The sequence below is a fragment of the Scomber japonicus genome, chromosome 2 (assembly GCF_027409825.1).
Source record: "Scomber japonicus isolate fScoJap1 chromosome 2, fScoJap1.pri, whole genome shotgun sequence".
NCBI classification, from domain to species: Eukaryota; Metazoa; Chordata; class Actinopteri; order Scombriformes; family Scombridae; genus Scomber; species Scomber japonicus.
In genome coordinates this window covers 18,665,275-18,681,870 of record NC_070579.1, presented here as the reverse complement: position 1 = coordinate 18,681,870, position 16,596 = coordinate 18,665,275, and the positions used below count along the sequence as shown (strand labels likewise).

At 37.2% G+C, this 16,596-nt stretch overlaps 2 protein-coding genes across 2 annotated transcripts in view; one reads left to right on the top strand and one right to left on the bottom strand.

The window, feature by feature from the left end:
• The window catches only part of fabp2 (fatty acid binding protein 2, intestinal), an 89,646-nt gene that overhangs the window by 52,891 nt on the left and 20,159 nt on the right, over window positions 1-16,596 (bottom strand). The gene's annotated exons all lie outside the window — the stretch shown is intronic.
• Window positions 7,269-9,471, top strand: myoz2b (myozenin 2b). The gene is made up of 4 exons (XM_053340713.1): window positions 7,269-7,435; window positions 7,840-7,933; window positions 8,690-8,837; window positions 8,928-9,471. The coding sequence occupies exons 1-4, from the start codon at window positions 7,277-7,279 to the stop codon at window positions 9,151-9,153; spliced, it is 627 nt and encodes a 208-aa protein (XP_053196688.1). The 5' UTR covers window positions 7,269-7,276; the 3' UTR covers window positions 9,154-9,471.

The window sequence follows — 16,596 nt, the reverse complement described above, 5'->3', positions numbered from 1 at the left end:
CTATTTTAACACAGTAAAATCTTCATTAGTGCTGTCTCATTGTTCTCAGAGTTGTTCTGAAATTTGATTTTAATGCCTATCTCAGTGGTTCACTGCCATTTTACCGAATTGGGGGTGTATGTCAGTCTTAAATGTCATCTGCAAATGTTTTCCAAAATTTAATTTCATATTGAAAAAGACTAGCTGTTTTCTGCTTGTGTTTTTTAGTATTATTAACAGTTATTGATGTCACCCAGCTACACCCACAACTAGCACAACAATGGCGATGAGTTATAAATATTTTAGAATGATAACATAAGTTTCCCAAAGTTTCACTGCTTGCCTGGGAAACATAAACAATATTGAATTTGGTCTAAAAATATGCAACTATCAAAAATGTTTTCTTAGTGGAGCAGCATTAGTCAAATATGCCAATGTTAGCTCTGACAACAAGCTAGCTACTGGCTAATGTCAAACATTTAGACTTCATGGTCAAAAAGAAACATAATGTTAAATTACAGGGACTTTCTTGGTTGTTGACTGTTCTTGTATTTGAGTTTGTTTATCATTAAGTAAGCTTTAAAGAAATTTTCACGACTGCTGGTCTCACACACATTTGTTCTTTCAGCTAATTTAAACCCAAAAGAAACAACCAATGCTACCAGGACTGTAGCAGTTCCTTGTGATCATGATCAAAATTTGTATCAAAGTATTAGCTGCAAAAAAGAGCTATGTAGAGGAGTTAATAATGAGATGATCATTGTTTCAAGTGAAACTTTGTCAAATAGTCTGTATAACAGTGGCCCATGAGATAAGGCTGCAGTTCAGGTTAGATAAACTATACCAGAGGTGTTTTTTTGGCTGAGAATTTACAATACATAATATAGAGTGCATTTTTGGTCAGATTTTCATACATTTTTCCAATAGTAAAGGCCCTCCAGATGAGTGGTAAATCCACCCACATAATTTCACTTCGTTTAGCAGATTAGAGGGCTTGGAGTTTGGTGACCAACCTCATGTAATTCTCAGTAGCCTATAATTTCACAGGTTTTTAACCTGAGAAGAGGTATAATCAGCCGGAATAAGGGAGAAAACCTGCATGGGTATTTAAAAATAAAAAGGTTGAAATTTTGTGAAGCAGCTATGTGAATTCTGTTTTTGGCTGGATTTTCTCTTTAAGGAGAGTAAAACAAGGACATGGTCATAAGGATATAGTTCCAAACAAACTGTAATAATCATTTATGTTTTTAATGTATTTGTGTTTATTTCACATTTCATGAATCAACAGCAGGTAAGTTCTGAAAGTTATAATCAATATTTGGTGATCGTATACATTATATATGTACATCAATCAAACCTCTTATTGGATATTAAGGATAACCCAATTCACTAATTGGACTACACACTAACCCTAACCCAAGTTCTTTCAAAAGAGATTACATTTGTTTACACCCCTTTTTTCACTAAAACTTATCATTCAATTCTAAATAAAACACTACTGTCATAAGACATATAATTATTAGTTTATTATAAACCAGTGGGTGGCAGCAAAGTCTGCAACACTGCTCACATTTGTCAACTAATGTGTGCTTTTGTTTCAGGGATTTGGCAGAAGCCGCTCCCTAAGCCTGCCCAGGCAGCTGAGTTCTGTGTCTTTCCCTGGAAATATGTCACCTGTGAGCACACCTGGAGGCCAGCCATCTTATTTACCTACAGAGCGGCAGACATCCTTTCAAGAAAAAGCCTACAAGCCGCTAACACCCTGGGAGGCAGCATCCAGAAGCCCCCTTGGTTCAGTGGACGACGCCTTTTTGTTCCAAAGCCTCCCATCATCCGTCGCCTCTAATGTCAAGGCTGCAGGGCACCGCAGGTCTCTGCCAGAGCCTCCGGATGAGTGGAAGCGCAGGGTGGCTCTTGATCCTGCACCTGTCAGTAAGGGTCATTATCATGCTGCCCCAGCTTTCCAGGTGCCGTCCATAAGCAGGAAACCAGTTTTCTATGGGCCTCCCTTCAGACCTGCCCAGTCTCTAAGGCCTGCTAGTAGGGCCAGTATTGGATACATGGGACAAGGCCCCAGTCAAATGCAGTACTCTCCCATGTATAGTGGAGTCCAGAGAAGTTATTACAACTGATTAAGCCAGAAATGATAGATATACATCCATGTAGACATTCATGGTATATGATGGCAATGCAAAGTACACTTGGGGAACACCAAATTAACTTTGTGTTCAAGACACAGTGATGAATTAGAAAGTGTTGATGTGTGTTTGTTCAAACATATCTAGTAAATCTGAGATTCTCACAAAAAAACATGCTATCTTCATTGTACGTGTGGTCACTTGATTTGAAAAACACAACAACCTACTGTAGCAAGTGTGCTGTGTTGCTGATGAGATATGCAAAGAGATTTTGCAATCATGTCTGGTGATCATTTCAGAATAATTATGTTTTACTAGTTTTTACAGACTTATTTAAGACATACGGTGAGCTCGACAGGCATGGTTTAAGTCAAACTGTTATTAAGATGAGATTTAGCAGATAAACTGAACGTGTAAAAGATCTATGAAGTATAGGATGAAAGATTGATATATATCCATCATTATGGATGTTTGAATGTAAGTTTGGTAGGTTGATTTTTTTTTAAATGTGGTTGGGTGTGGTCACTGAAAATCCTTGTATTTTTGTTAATGTTGGTTTGGGAAAGTTGAAGAGAAATGAGGCACATGTGTGGCTTTTCACTCAAATATTTACTTTTAAAACTCACTTTGACTTTGTGTTCACTTGTTCAAGTTGAGGTTCTGTTAATTCATTGATATATCATTACTTTTTATAGAGATAACCATTGTAGATGTCACTTGCCCCTATATGACTCTGTCCTTTCTCTTGTTGCTGTGGTGATAGCAGATATATTGAAGGAGTGAACATTTTAATTAACTATTACCAGTTTCTAGTGACTGCCAGTTACACACATTTTATGTCTATCTTTCTGTAAAACAGCACTGATTGCCAGTGTTGTGATATGATAGTTAGATTTGAACAAAACAATATTTAAAAAATGGATACAAGCATCTACATCTATTATTATATTGTGTATATTCAAGTTAAGAGCAAAAATGTTGCATGCATGTGTACATGCATTGTCTTTCCTCATGCACTGATAAGTGATATGACTGATATATGTTTATGACCTACAAGGTCTTTAAGGTTTTTTTTTTTTTTTTTTTTTAAGAAATGAGCTGTTACTCTGTTTGACATTTTTCTTGAGTCCAATATTGAGTTGAGGCACTTTTTAAACACATACTAAAAATTAAAAGATATGAAAATGCATTAAGAAGTGGCATTTTTTTCTCACTTGATTTATGTACTTTTACATCATGCTGTGAACTGAGAAGTGTGTATATTTAGCGCAGATGAAAATGGCTTGGTTTCATTCTGTGATCATGTGTTCAATTTATTAGTTTATTCAAGATGAAAATGTATTGATAGTATAGATATATGACATGTAGTTAAGGCTAGTTTAATGACAGTATTTTTTTTTTTAATTAAAGAGAAAAGTTAAGAAAGTTACGATTAGGTTTAATACAAATCTTACTTTCATGCAGCAGTATTTTTACAGTATATGTATTTATTCCATGTATCACACAATATTTTAAGTGTCTGGCAAGTATAACAGCATGCTTATAACCTTGATGTTGCTTTATTTAAAAGAGTGGTGGACTACCATTCAAAGTATGAGGCCATACTTTTGTTTAGCTCCCCTCCATTGTCTGTATATAATTATCCAGGCTCAGTAATCACACATACAGTAATGACAATAATAGAACTCAATTTGTAGAGACAAGTACACAAGTTGCAGCTGTGCTGAGTACAGACTTGAAGAAGGCACGATGCCCTGGAGGTTTAACCCACAGAGACATGTTGACTTTGAAGATTCAGACACAAGGAAGGAAACATGTTTCTGACCATCACTAAGCAAGTGTGTTGTCCATCCTCCCCCCCCTTTTCTCTTTCTCTCTCTGTCTCTCTCCCTCTCTCTCTCTCTCTCTCTCTCTCTCTCTGCTAGCTATCCTTACCCCATGGTGTTTGAGAGGGGTTTTGAGTGTTTGGCAGGTTAAATTTAGCCTATTGATGTAAGCTGCATTCCATTCACAACAGACACAGAGACATACGCTCACAGTTTGGCTTTAGTGTCCAGGAGTGTGAAGATCAGGGAAGATCAAACTACCTACTGTGGGTTGACCCCTGAGCTTCCGTGCTTCCCCTCAAGGATACAGGTTGCACCTCTGGGACACCATCACAGGTATAGACAAGCCTCGTAAGGTGTGTTTTGTAAATAATTTTGGTATATTTAAATGTAATCAGTGTTGCTTTAGTTCTGTACTATGAAAAATAGCATCGTCGGCATCAAAGGCATTAGAGTAATTTTCTTTTGACCTAATCGATATTTAATACATGCCAAATTATCACTTTGATATTTTTCCATCATAATTATATTGTTTTTCTTTCTCTTTGTTTCATATGAAAATGATTTCAAAATTGTCACAAATACTGTTGCTGCCACGTCAGCAGATGGGCACAATAGAGTTAATGAACATGTAAGATTTGTTTTCTCTTTTAAAAGAGGTATAGTCATAATCTTACTGATTTCTTGTTGTTCACTTGACAAAAAAGTAAAAACTACAAATGTGATTATGCAAGCTACTACTACTAGTATTGGTAGAAAGTTATTTGTTTGAGCTCTTTTTGTGTGTTATGTAGGATATTTGTTGTGTCCAGCTACACATAAAAGCTCAGGACATAATATTCACCCTTGACCTTTACGCAGGCGATTTATCTTGTGGTAAGGGGGATGCCACTAACATTAGCTCACATACTCAAAAACTGGTCCAGTGACATGCACAGATTTAAGAATTACGTGTGCTGTTCCATTGGTACAATGGGGCCTTAGGATTATGCAACACATTGTAATCTGTTAAATAAAACCTCCACAGAGACGATTATAACACGACAAGCACTAACACTGCAGATTGGTTTAAGAGGGCACCTACCAGCTCATCTTCAAATTCTAACACATGCAGACAGCAAATGGAGTGTTTTTAGGCTCAAAGACGGTATGTGTATTGTATATTTTGTATTATGTAACAAAAAAGATTAGGATGATAAATACTATCACAGGAAAGTCATTCTGTATATGCTGAATTTAACTATCCTTGTCATCTTCTCAATATTTTCTGTTTCATACTGACAACAACACAATGTTACAGATTCAGTACTGATGAAAGTTATCCTTGTACTCAAACACTCTTCAGTCCAGTTTCTCAGACAGAGATTAAGACTAGTACGAGACTAAAGACAATATTCTGTGGAAATATAGAGAAACAACTTTAATCTTGGACTAGACTTAATCTTTGTCCAGGAAATCAGCCCTTAATGTTTAGCTTTATCACAAGAAATGGGCGAGCACTGCTTTAATGGCCTCACAGTAATTGGAATATGAATTGGGAAGAACAACTACATCCTGTGTCCTGTATGTGTTTCCAGTACTCCTGCGTTCTGCCAACCTTGCCAAAGCCACAATGTCACAATTCTGTACAATGCCAACTGGAGAGAGGAAGAAGCGTGCAGCAGCTATTTGTCAAGAGGTCCACGGTACCAATGGTATGATGTAGAGCCGAGGCTCAGCGGACAAACACACTGCTGCAAAAGAATATCCATTCTGATCTAAGTTCAAAATGTCAGGGCTGCTCTCCAGCGCTCGCCATAAATAAGATAATGGGATGATTTACTGCCTATGGTGGCAAATCCTTTGTCGTTGTCCTCTTCAAAAAGGCTATTTTTGGGTGGGTGGGTAGGTGGGTGTGAGAGGGGAGGGAAGCTGTGTGGGCCAACTATGTAGCTGTTTGGATAATGTGAAGGTCTGTGACAGCTGGGGTACATTCCATCACTACTGGTGGATGAGGAAGCATCATGTACATCCAAAACTAATTCTCAAGTACAATGATAACTCATTTTCCATGAACAGGGATTATAAAATGGAAAATATGAATTTTGTGACACCCTTGATGACAACTATGGACCCCCCACCCCCCCACCACCACTTCCACCACCACCTCTATGCATGCTGCACTGACATGGGAGACGTTTCTGAGTTTATATTTATATTGTTTATCCAAAACTAAAACCAGGGCTGGATTAATCCACTAGGGGGCCGCTGAAAATAAAAAGAGCTGTCAGATTTTGTGCCCCCCATCCAATTCCCAAGTTAGTTGATTCTAATATGATCATGCATATCTTTTTAAAGAGTATGCAACATATAAGCATAATAGTTACTGATGCGTTTGAGGAATTTAAAGACATTTTAAGTTAAGGGCTCTCTTCAAGATGTCCAGTGGTCAGCATTCAGTTTCAATCATGGATCAATTTTATTCAGCATTGTTCATTGGGCAGACAAAGTTGTACAGTCGCAGTATGTATTCATGTATATTTTAGGCATGTACTGTATGTTTTCAATGTTTCTTTTCTTTCAGTTCATTTTAGAGTCACATTTATGAAACTATTTGTTTTAAGTTGTCATAGAAATCATATTGCCAAAAAAGACTCATATAGGTTATCTAGACGTGCTAAAAAGATGGTTTCGTGTTTCATTAATAGTTGAATGAAAGTACTGTTGTTGTTGTTGTTGTTGTTGTTGTTGTTGTTGTTGTCATCGTTCCCTCAAAAAGAATTTATGATCACACCATCTCTGTTAGACTGCCACCTGTTTGTATTTGTATGAGATGCTCAGCGTTTGCACGTGTCTCTTCATGTGGAGGTATTATTAGATGATACGCATTCGCATTTGTTGGGGTTTACATGAGCTTCATATTTATAGTTATCTACAGTATATTAACGAAGAATGGAAGTTTCTTATTATCAAAGAAAAAGCTTGTTTGCTACTTCTCACCTACCACTGTGTTAAAAAGAAGAAGTCACTTTAAGATGCTTATAACTTTATTTTATATGCTTTTAGTATATTAACAACACATTTGCAATTAATAAAATTACCATGACAGCCACATCATCAAACCTGGGCCAACTTTGCCCACTCTGTAACATCAAGTTGTTTATTTAATCATTCTTCTTAGAAAATGTGCCTTTACAGAATAATACATGTTGTCACAAGTACATGTTTTACAAAATGTTGTTATGAAACATCCAATATACTAATAATTATCACTGCCTATAAAAGCTTAATCTTATACAAATGTTTTTTTCCTCCACTTCTTTTTGCTTTTGTTGTTGCCTGACAGGGGACGTCATGGATCTGGGAAAAAAGCTCAGCACTCCTAAAGACATTATGTTTGAGGAATTGTCGTTGCTTTCCAACAGAGGTTCTCGGCTTTTCAAAATGCGTCAGAGGAGATCTGAAAAATACACATTTGAAAGTATCCAAAATGAAGCAAATGCACAGCTAAATGTAAGTCAGCTTATATGGAAGTGTCATTTCAGAAATTAAATGACGCTTCAAATCTATCAGAAAATGTGCTCTTGGAAAAAGTGTTACAACACATGGATAACAGAAACATGTGCCTCGTGCCTTTTACATCCGCCAGCCAAATAATTTAAGAGGCTGCTCAGGCACTTTGCTGAGGACCTCCTCACTGTTTATCAGTGCCTGTTGATGTGTGTGTTTGTGTGTGTGTGTGCATGCGTGCGTGCGTGTGTCTGTGTCTGTGTCTCGGTGTATCTGTGCATTGTACTTTCTGCACCTTTGTATCTGAGTGTATGGTAGACAAGAGCAGCTGAACTTTGCATTTTGTTGCACAATTGATTTTGTAACTAAAACTGAATACTTGTATTGTGCTTTATTCTATTTTGCAGAATGATATTTTACCAGAGAACATGCACACTGTTGAAATTAAAGTGGATGCACCGGCCGACGGAAACACTGTTAATCATGACAGCACAGTTTCAGGTAATGATGCTGTTCAGTAGTATCGAGTCCAACATGGAATTTTCATAAATCATAAAATCTTCTTCTTCATAAATCTATTGTAAATTAAATGTGCTAACATTGGCACTGTGAATATTTGGTCACTGAAAATCCATGTTGACCATTTCTTCAACCATCAAAGTGTTCTACATTATGCTAAAAATAAGTCTTACTGCTGCACAGTCAATAAGAGCTACTGATTATGTAATTCTGTCATAATAAAGACAACATACTGTGCAGTCATAACAACTGATTTTATAGCAACGGATTTGAAAAGTATGATACTATAGTATGCATATCATATACTACTGTGTATATCCAATTATTAAAAATGATGAAATTCACATTTTGAGCAGCTTTAAATGTATTTTTTTGTATTTTTTCCATTACATTTTTTTTGAATAGCCAACAAAGCCCTGCGCTTATTTTAAAACACCCCTGTGGTGCCATCCTGTTTCTATATCTATGTGCCATCCCATGTCGACACATTATATGATGAGTGCACACTTCAAGTATGTGCTATTTTAAGGCCTCACATAGTAATGATGGACAACTCAGTCTGCCTGTGTTAAGTGTTCTCTAAGCGCTGTCTCTATTCATAATCCTATCCTCTCTAAATCTTTAGCCAAACTGCAAACCAAACTGCCAGATCATTATAAAGCAAGTTGAGACACTCCTCACAACATGCTGATATTTATCCTTTGTGCGCCTCTTTGTTTTATGTCTGCTCCTTGACAGACATGACTGCAGAGAAGATGCATAAATGCTACAACTCTCCATGGGCGGAAGCCATGCTAAGTGATCCAGACCTTGCTGAAACTCTCAATCTGAGAATGCCTGCACTGGACCCAAGGCCAGACCTCCCTGAGTATAAATCCTTTAACCGGTGAGAAAACTACTTTTGAGTCTATTTATTAGTACAGAGTTCAGAAAGAATGTGATTCACACTTCTAAAACTACACTATCTAAATTACAGGGTTGCCACTCCGTATGGTGGCTTTGAAAAAACTCCTAGAGGGATCACATTCAAACTCCCTCCTGTGGACCTGAATCCACCAGGGTACCCGGAGCTCCAGGATCAAGGAATCAAGCGCCCTACCTTCAACAGGACAGCCCAAGGATGGATATCCGAGGGCACCCATCTGATCCTTCCCACTGTTACACTGGAGCCCATCCCAGTCCCAGAGTCTGATGACCTGTAAAGGGCCAAGCAGTCAATAGTAGTGCAGTTGCAGTTCCTTACCAATATTTTGGATGTTTCCCAATCAACAGACAACAAAATGTGTCATGCATCTATTCTGCAGTTGGCCATTACTGTCTGTTTGCTGTACACTGAAAAAACTGTATCCAAAGAAAATGTAAATAGCAAAATTAATGTGCTACAAATAATTCAAGAATTGCCACTAATACTGACAAAAAACTGTAAATTTTATAAATGTTCAAATGAATTGATGAATATGTGATGTAAATAAAGAATGCAACTTATTTATTAATGTCACACAATCAAAACTGGAACATACAGTAAGTTTTATTTAGTTTGTATTCATTGTAGTTCTTCAATTATATCCACAGTAAAGAATGATATTACAGAAAAATAGAAACAATAATGGATTATGTTCATTGATATTCATTTATCATCATATATAAAGATCTAATCTAAATAAAATGTGTTAGAATAAGAAATATGCAAATAAAATAAATGAAGTGAGAGCTCTATTTTATATCCAGGTCCTGCATCCTGTTGTGTTGAAGAAGAATAAATCATTTCACACTAAAACATTATGAAACATTTTATCTTGAGAAAATAACAGAGGTCACATCAGTCGAGGTGGAAGGTTAAGGATTCTGGGGTCTAACCACTTATAGAGAGCAGATTTTTGGTTATAATGGCATATTGATGGACTTCAAAAGACTTTATGCAGCATTTCACAAATATGATCATACCCTGCACAGGTTCACACAAAATGTATACAGTCACACCTATCTTGTCTAGATTGGAATTTCACAGTGGAAATACTGTGTGTCAAACACTTAATGTTTGTGATGCTCAATATGTTTCTAGAGAGTTGAATGAATTTGTTTCTCTGTACTTTAATGTATTTAACTTCTAATATAGTTTAAATGTATCTGACTTCCTGCACACACTCATACACATTGTATTTATCCTACTGTGTTTAATAACTTACTTAAATCATTAAATGTTTGTGCTACTTAACTGCACATGTACATTAAATAAGGAAACAATTTACAATGTCAGCCTTTGAGACAGCTGGAAAACAGAGTGAGGAGACACCAGAGAGTTCTGGCAGGATTTTGTGAGCAAACTTGTTTCATGACTATCATTTCTTCAAACCCCAGAAATGCAAAGATTTTGCATACCATTCACAGTGTGGCCACCAGTCATGTACAGTATGTAGGCAATACTGTAGTTATCATCAAGTCAGATGAGGCAACTTCTATTTTTGCTTCTTGCAGCTGTTTAGTGTTATCTTGATAAGAATGATCACTTTAATGATTTAATGAGATTGTAACTGGGTTGTTTTTTTTAGCTCACATCCATCCCCCAAAATATGATGAGCTGTTAAATGTATTGAGATTGTATAGTGAGAGAATCTGACTTAGTTGGTTACTGAGTCATAAGGTTGAGTCAGAAGAAGACATGACTACCTCTGCACCAGACATAGCCCCTTTAACCCTTGTGTCTTTGAAAGCTACACTGCATAATCTGCTCTTTTTCAAGGTATGAACCCCCAGTAACTCCAACTTCTCTTTTATATCATCTGGATCCTACCAAGAGGCATTTATTAGTGTTTGATACTCAGTTATCGCACGAGAGATTAACAAAGTAGCCAAACATTTACATTTGAATTACAAGACGTAGTAAAACACTTTTTCATAAGTCAATGGCACCCTCCTGTCTAAACAGAGGAGCGCAAGTACAGCAGAGAAACACATGACGAACAACTGGTTTTCCTTGCTAAATACTTTTAACAATAAAAATATCTAATACAAATACATTCTGTGTGAAAAACACATATATTTTTCTGTGTTTGCAGGCCTCCCAACTCTGGATGTATTATAGGAGCTCAGGGAAAGCTTCACCAATATAAAACCTTCATGGATCAAAAATTCACTGTAGAAAGAGTCATAATTGACCTTGTTTGAGATTTTTGAGGTGTCCTGTCAACAGTTTTACAGATGTCTCTTTTGCAAGGGAGGTCTATAGGGAAAATGCTTTTTGGGCTGGACGGGTACCACAAGAAACTTTTGTGAAAAATTGTCTCCAAGGCTTGGCGACATAACTCTTACAATACATCCCTGCTCTTGACATTAACAGACAGAAGTCATTATGACATCATGAAATAATGCAACGCTAATGTTACAACACAGACAGCCTGATTTAATTGTTAATAGAAGTAGCTACGCAGTGTGTGTGTATGTCAGTATTCATCTGACTTCATAAGGCATGGGCTAATAAGGATAGCATTATGATAAGGATAGTATCATACAAGAACATCAACATGTTGTTTAACACAGAGGGTACAAGTCACATTTCTTGAAAAGGCTGAACTACAGAAACATGGAGTTCTCAATTTTTTTAAAACTTCATATAAATAATACCAAAAACTCATCAAGTGTATCTGTGTGGAGGTTTTGCTGCAGCTGAGCAAACTGTAGTACATACAAATCTCTGTAAAGTCCTTCAAACAGGATCAGCTAAATGCTACAGCTAATTAGTTAATGTGTCCTACACATACAAGTGATCAGCCCACATGGATTTAAAATACACTCAAATACAGTTGCAGGGATGTAGAATTAATCAAACATAAACAAGAATATTCCGTCATCTGTACCAAACTTAAGTATGCAACACAAAAAGTTCCCTTCCTGAACTCAGCTCAAGTTTCTTATAATTATTCTTCCATACAAACTCATCAGAAATTGAGGACATTTTAAATAACACTGTATCCCTTAAATCATCATGGACATTAATATAATGGACAGAAAATGGACTTTGTCTTCAGTCCTACAAAAATCAAACAGCAAACAAAGCCTTTCCTCGTACTACGGTGGCCGAGACCCGCCATAGCGGCAAATAAAAGTAACGGTGCAAACAAAAACAAACTGCTGCAAATAAAAAGAAATGCTGCTGCATATAAAAGAAATGCTGCAAATAAAAAGACACACCGCAGCAAACAAAAAAAATCCCGCTGCAAATAAAAACAAACGCCGCTGCAAATAAAAGAAACACCGCAGCAAACAAAAAAAACCAAAACACCGCAGCATATAATAAAAAAACGATGCAAATAAAAAAAGCCACAACGGAAGTGGATTACCGGGGACTGTTTTTGCCGAAACACCGGAAGAAGAAACAACAACAACAGGACTACGAATTGGAAAACGAACTAGAAAGTAAGTGAAAATGGTAGTGTTTAATGTCGTTACATGTACTTTTTTCAGCATGTTTGAGGGTGACTTGTCTGTTTCAGCCAACATGGGGGATGCGGATCGGAACTGCAGACACTTAAAACACGCTGTTCCGCCTACGGGACGGGTCGGAGGTTGGGAGGTAGCCACAAGTCCTTCTGAATGTTTTAAACACCAACCCTTAACATATATATTCATGCCGTACATTGTTAGAAAGCATAGGTTGCCCTGATTCATTCAAGACCACTCACGAATTATATTGGTTGCTCACAGCCGTAATAGTATTAGCGATTGGCTCGGCTAGCCACTCAGCTAAAGTAAACACAGCTATAATCTCTACATACCTTCAAAGTCTTCCCTTTATCCACAACGATCATCTTATGACTCGGCACTTTCTGTACAGCTCGCCAAGTATCCATTCGTGTGAAATATGAAATCCGTTTCCATAACATCGAAATACTTTCCTCAATATGTCCATGTATTTAGTCCAACACGTAACGTAATAACACAAATAACAAACCATATACGGTCCCTTTTGCGTCTTTTCCTGACCTACACGTACAAGCAACAACAACAACGACAGTAATAAACTGCCGGAACTATGTAGCCGTCAGTTGTTTCCACTCTCGTTAGTGGTCTCCCCGTGTTAGCCGAAGCTAACAATACACCGGCATTCTCCAGTTCAACTTCAAACCTGGGGCTACATCGCCTGACCAAATAACACATTAAAAAGTACATGTAGCGACATTAAACACTACCATTTTCACTTACTTTCTAGTTCGTTTTCCAATTCGTAGTCCTGTTGTTGTTGTTTCTTCTTCCGGTGTTTCGGCAAAAACAGTCCCCGGTAATCCACTTCCATTGTGGCTTTTTTTATTTGCATCGTTTTTTTTATTATATGCTGCGGTGTTTTTTTTTTTGTTTGCTGCGGTGTTTCTTTTATTTGCAGCGTTTCTTTTATATGCAGCAGCGTTTCTTTTTATTTGCAGCAGCGTTTCTTTTTATTTGCAGCAGCGTTTGTTTTTGTTTGCAGCGTTACTTTTATTTGCAGCTATGGCGGGTCTCGGCCACCGTACTTTCCTCTTCAGGGAGAGCAGTACTTTGACTTTGACTTTTGGATAAACTCTGCTTCACATAAGGCCAAACACCACCAAACAACAGCTATTTACTACACACACATGTCCGTCCCAGACTCTACATGGTCTATACATTTGTTTACTTAAGTATATAGTGCTGAGTACAATTTCCTCTAGTCATATAATTTATGTTTTTTTCTCAATGACTGTGAGCTAATGAGTGTCTGTTTAATATCTCTAAACAGATTTCATTCTTGGACTCATAACAAGGACCAATCTGTGTAACAAGTCAGGATAAGGATTTTACACTATTTTTCACAGGCACACACATACATACACACACACACACAGAGAAAGAGTACTGTAAATCATCTACTAGTATCCACTGATACACTGTATTTAAAGAAAGTAAGGGTCTCAACAACTGATGATATGATGATAATAAACATTGTGTTAGGTCCACTGCATCCTTATGTCATGTTATTTTTCTTCTTTTTGCTTATCCTGACATTTGTTTTTGAATTTAAGAAGTCGAAGAGAGATTGCGTGTCATTTCTGCAGACTCCGGCTTGCATGCACCGTCAGCTCCTTTTAGTCGTCCTGTCTACACTTAAAAAACCTGCTCAGCTCTGCAGGCTTTCCCCTGCCAGGCCCTCCATCTGCCCCAATTTTTGCGAATCCATGTCCTGTTTACAGCAGCACTGACATCACAAAGAGAAAAATATTACATTTGGAATTGATATGAAAATAAATGTACCTCTCTTTTGTTTGAGAATGCTTTTTATTTGGGTGACACGTGATAAGAAAGGGGAAGAAAGCATAACATCCTCTTTATCCAGTGTGGCTGATGATGGAAAATGTGGCATTTTAATACATTTGGTATTTCACTCCACATCTAAATACACATATATAACACTATTCTGTCCTGTTACTTGACATTTAAGTGAGAGCATTTTATAAAGAACAGGCAGGGTTTAGTCCCCACAGTGCTGCATGATTATGAAACCAGTGCAGTCATGTGATGTCTTCTCTCATCATCCTCATGAAGTTGGAAGTCTGACCTTCCGCCAGCCACACAGTTTGCCATGCAGGGATTGAAGATTGCAATACAGCGGCAGTGCACTTGAGGCTACACTAGGGGCGGAGTTTGACCCCTCAAGTCTCAAAACATCACTAATCCGCGTCGGACATTCTGACACAGGCCATCACCGGTCCCGTTTGTACAAAGAAAACGGAGGAATTTCTTTATTTATAACATTGTCCCCGGAGCGGGTGTGTGCGTGTGTGTGTGTGTGTGGCATCAAGCGGAGAGGCTCGGGCTGCAGCCTGGAGTGTGAGCGAGTCGGAGGGATTGGGAAGGTTGCACTATGACAGATAGTGCGCTACATGCGTCTGGCCGTCTCTGCAGTCGTTTCTAGCCGGTTTCTATTCGCAGGTTTCGGCGAGAAGTCGTGGGAATTGCGCGTTGACAGCTGGACCGCCCTGTGTGCCTTCATTGGAGGCGAGCAGTCAAGTCTCCACGCTCCTTTAAGGTGAGTCTGCAGAGCGCTTGTTTTCTCCGAGCCTAAATGCAAGTTGCGGCATATTTCTGCTACAGTAGCTGACCGGGCGCTGTTCCCACATATACAGTTCACCACGGAGCCGCTGGCAGCGTGTCTCCTGCTGCTGTGGGAGCGCGCTCGACGCAGCTTTGGTTTTGTTTATTAACGCAGAAAAACAGAGGATGGTCATTATAAAAAAACAAAAACATGTTTATGTCCTCTTTATGAATCGTACGGAAAAGATGGGCGCTTCTGTCAGACCGTATAGGCCTATAATGGTATCACATGGTGTCAGAGAGGTTGGTGCAGAAACACATGTGGGCATTGACACCTTTGGCTTTAAATATGATTTCACATAAAGAAACAATGTTTTCTGCAGATTGTATGACCAAAATAGGGACTTGGAATAGAAATGAAAGGCCAGTAATCAGTCATCTTTTGACCATAAATTACAGTCAGATTCACATATGTTATTACAAAACGTGCTTTATGTTGTATAAGTTTGATATCCCATCTGAAATTTTAATTTGCCTATTCATCATCATATAATGATGTAAAACACTGATTTAAATGCTTGTTTACTGCAGTATTTAAAAAACACAGCTGATGTAAACAAATCACAATAGCATCATAGTAATAGATCAAGACTTTGATTTAGTTGTGTTAAACTTTGTATTAAAGCACCTGCATCCTGTTTTGTTTTTTATATCTGGGCGAGTCCTTAGTTTAAATTTGGATTGTAGCTTAATTTAAATGTGTAATTCAATGGAATTTTAAATGAGATGTCATGTTGATGTGAGCTCCATCATACAGCTATTTATCATTGCATAATAATTTATTAAATACAAAATGTTCTAGCACAACACAGTTAAATCTGGTTTGCATCACATCACAGGACTGATAAACTATTGATACCCATTATGTAAATACTGAAGGGACAAACACAATATGACAAAGGACTTTTAAATCCCAAAGTACCATTGGATGAATTTAAACATGAACTTCATTGAGATGTCTGTGATTGTTTTGCGCATGTGTTATTTTGTCTGCTTCTCTCAGGTTTGTCTTTCAAAAGAGATCTTATTGTTAATGGGATTACCCAATTAAGGAAGTGTTATAATAATATTGACAAGAAGCCAAACTGTATTGCTGACTATTTTAGGTTTGATATAACTAATAATGATATATATATATATATATATATATATATATATATATATATATATATATATATATATATATATATATATATATGTATGTATATATATATATGTATATGTATGTATATATATATATATACTTTTTTATTTTTTGTAATTTTGTCTCTGTCATTATTATTTTGTTATCCTTTATCTGTATTTGAATGGTTTTTCTGTAAACAGTGTAACAGTAGAAGAAACAATACAAAAGCATACAGTGGTGGGGATGCCATGACTCAAGTAATGATCTCAGGAGTTAGTTATTTAGCTGATCAAGAGAGAATGAATTGGATTGGATACACCTTGAGTTTTGGCATTTTTCACAATTTTCTGACATTTCATAGTTCAGACAAGTAATTAAGAGATTATTTTAATAATTTAAGCCCTGAATTCAAATACCA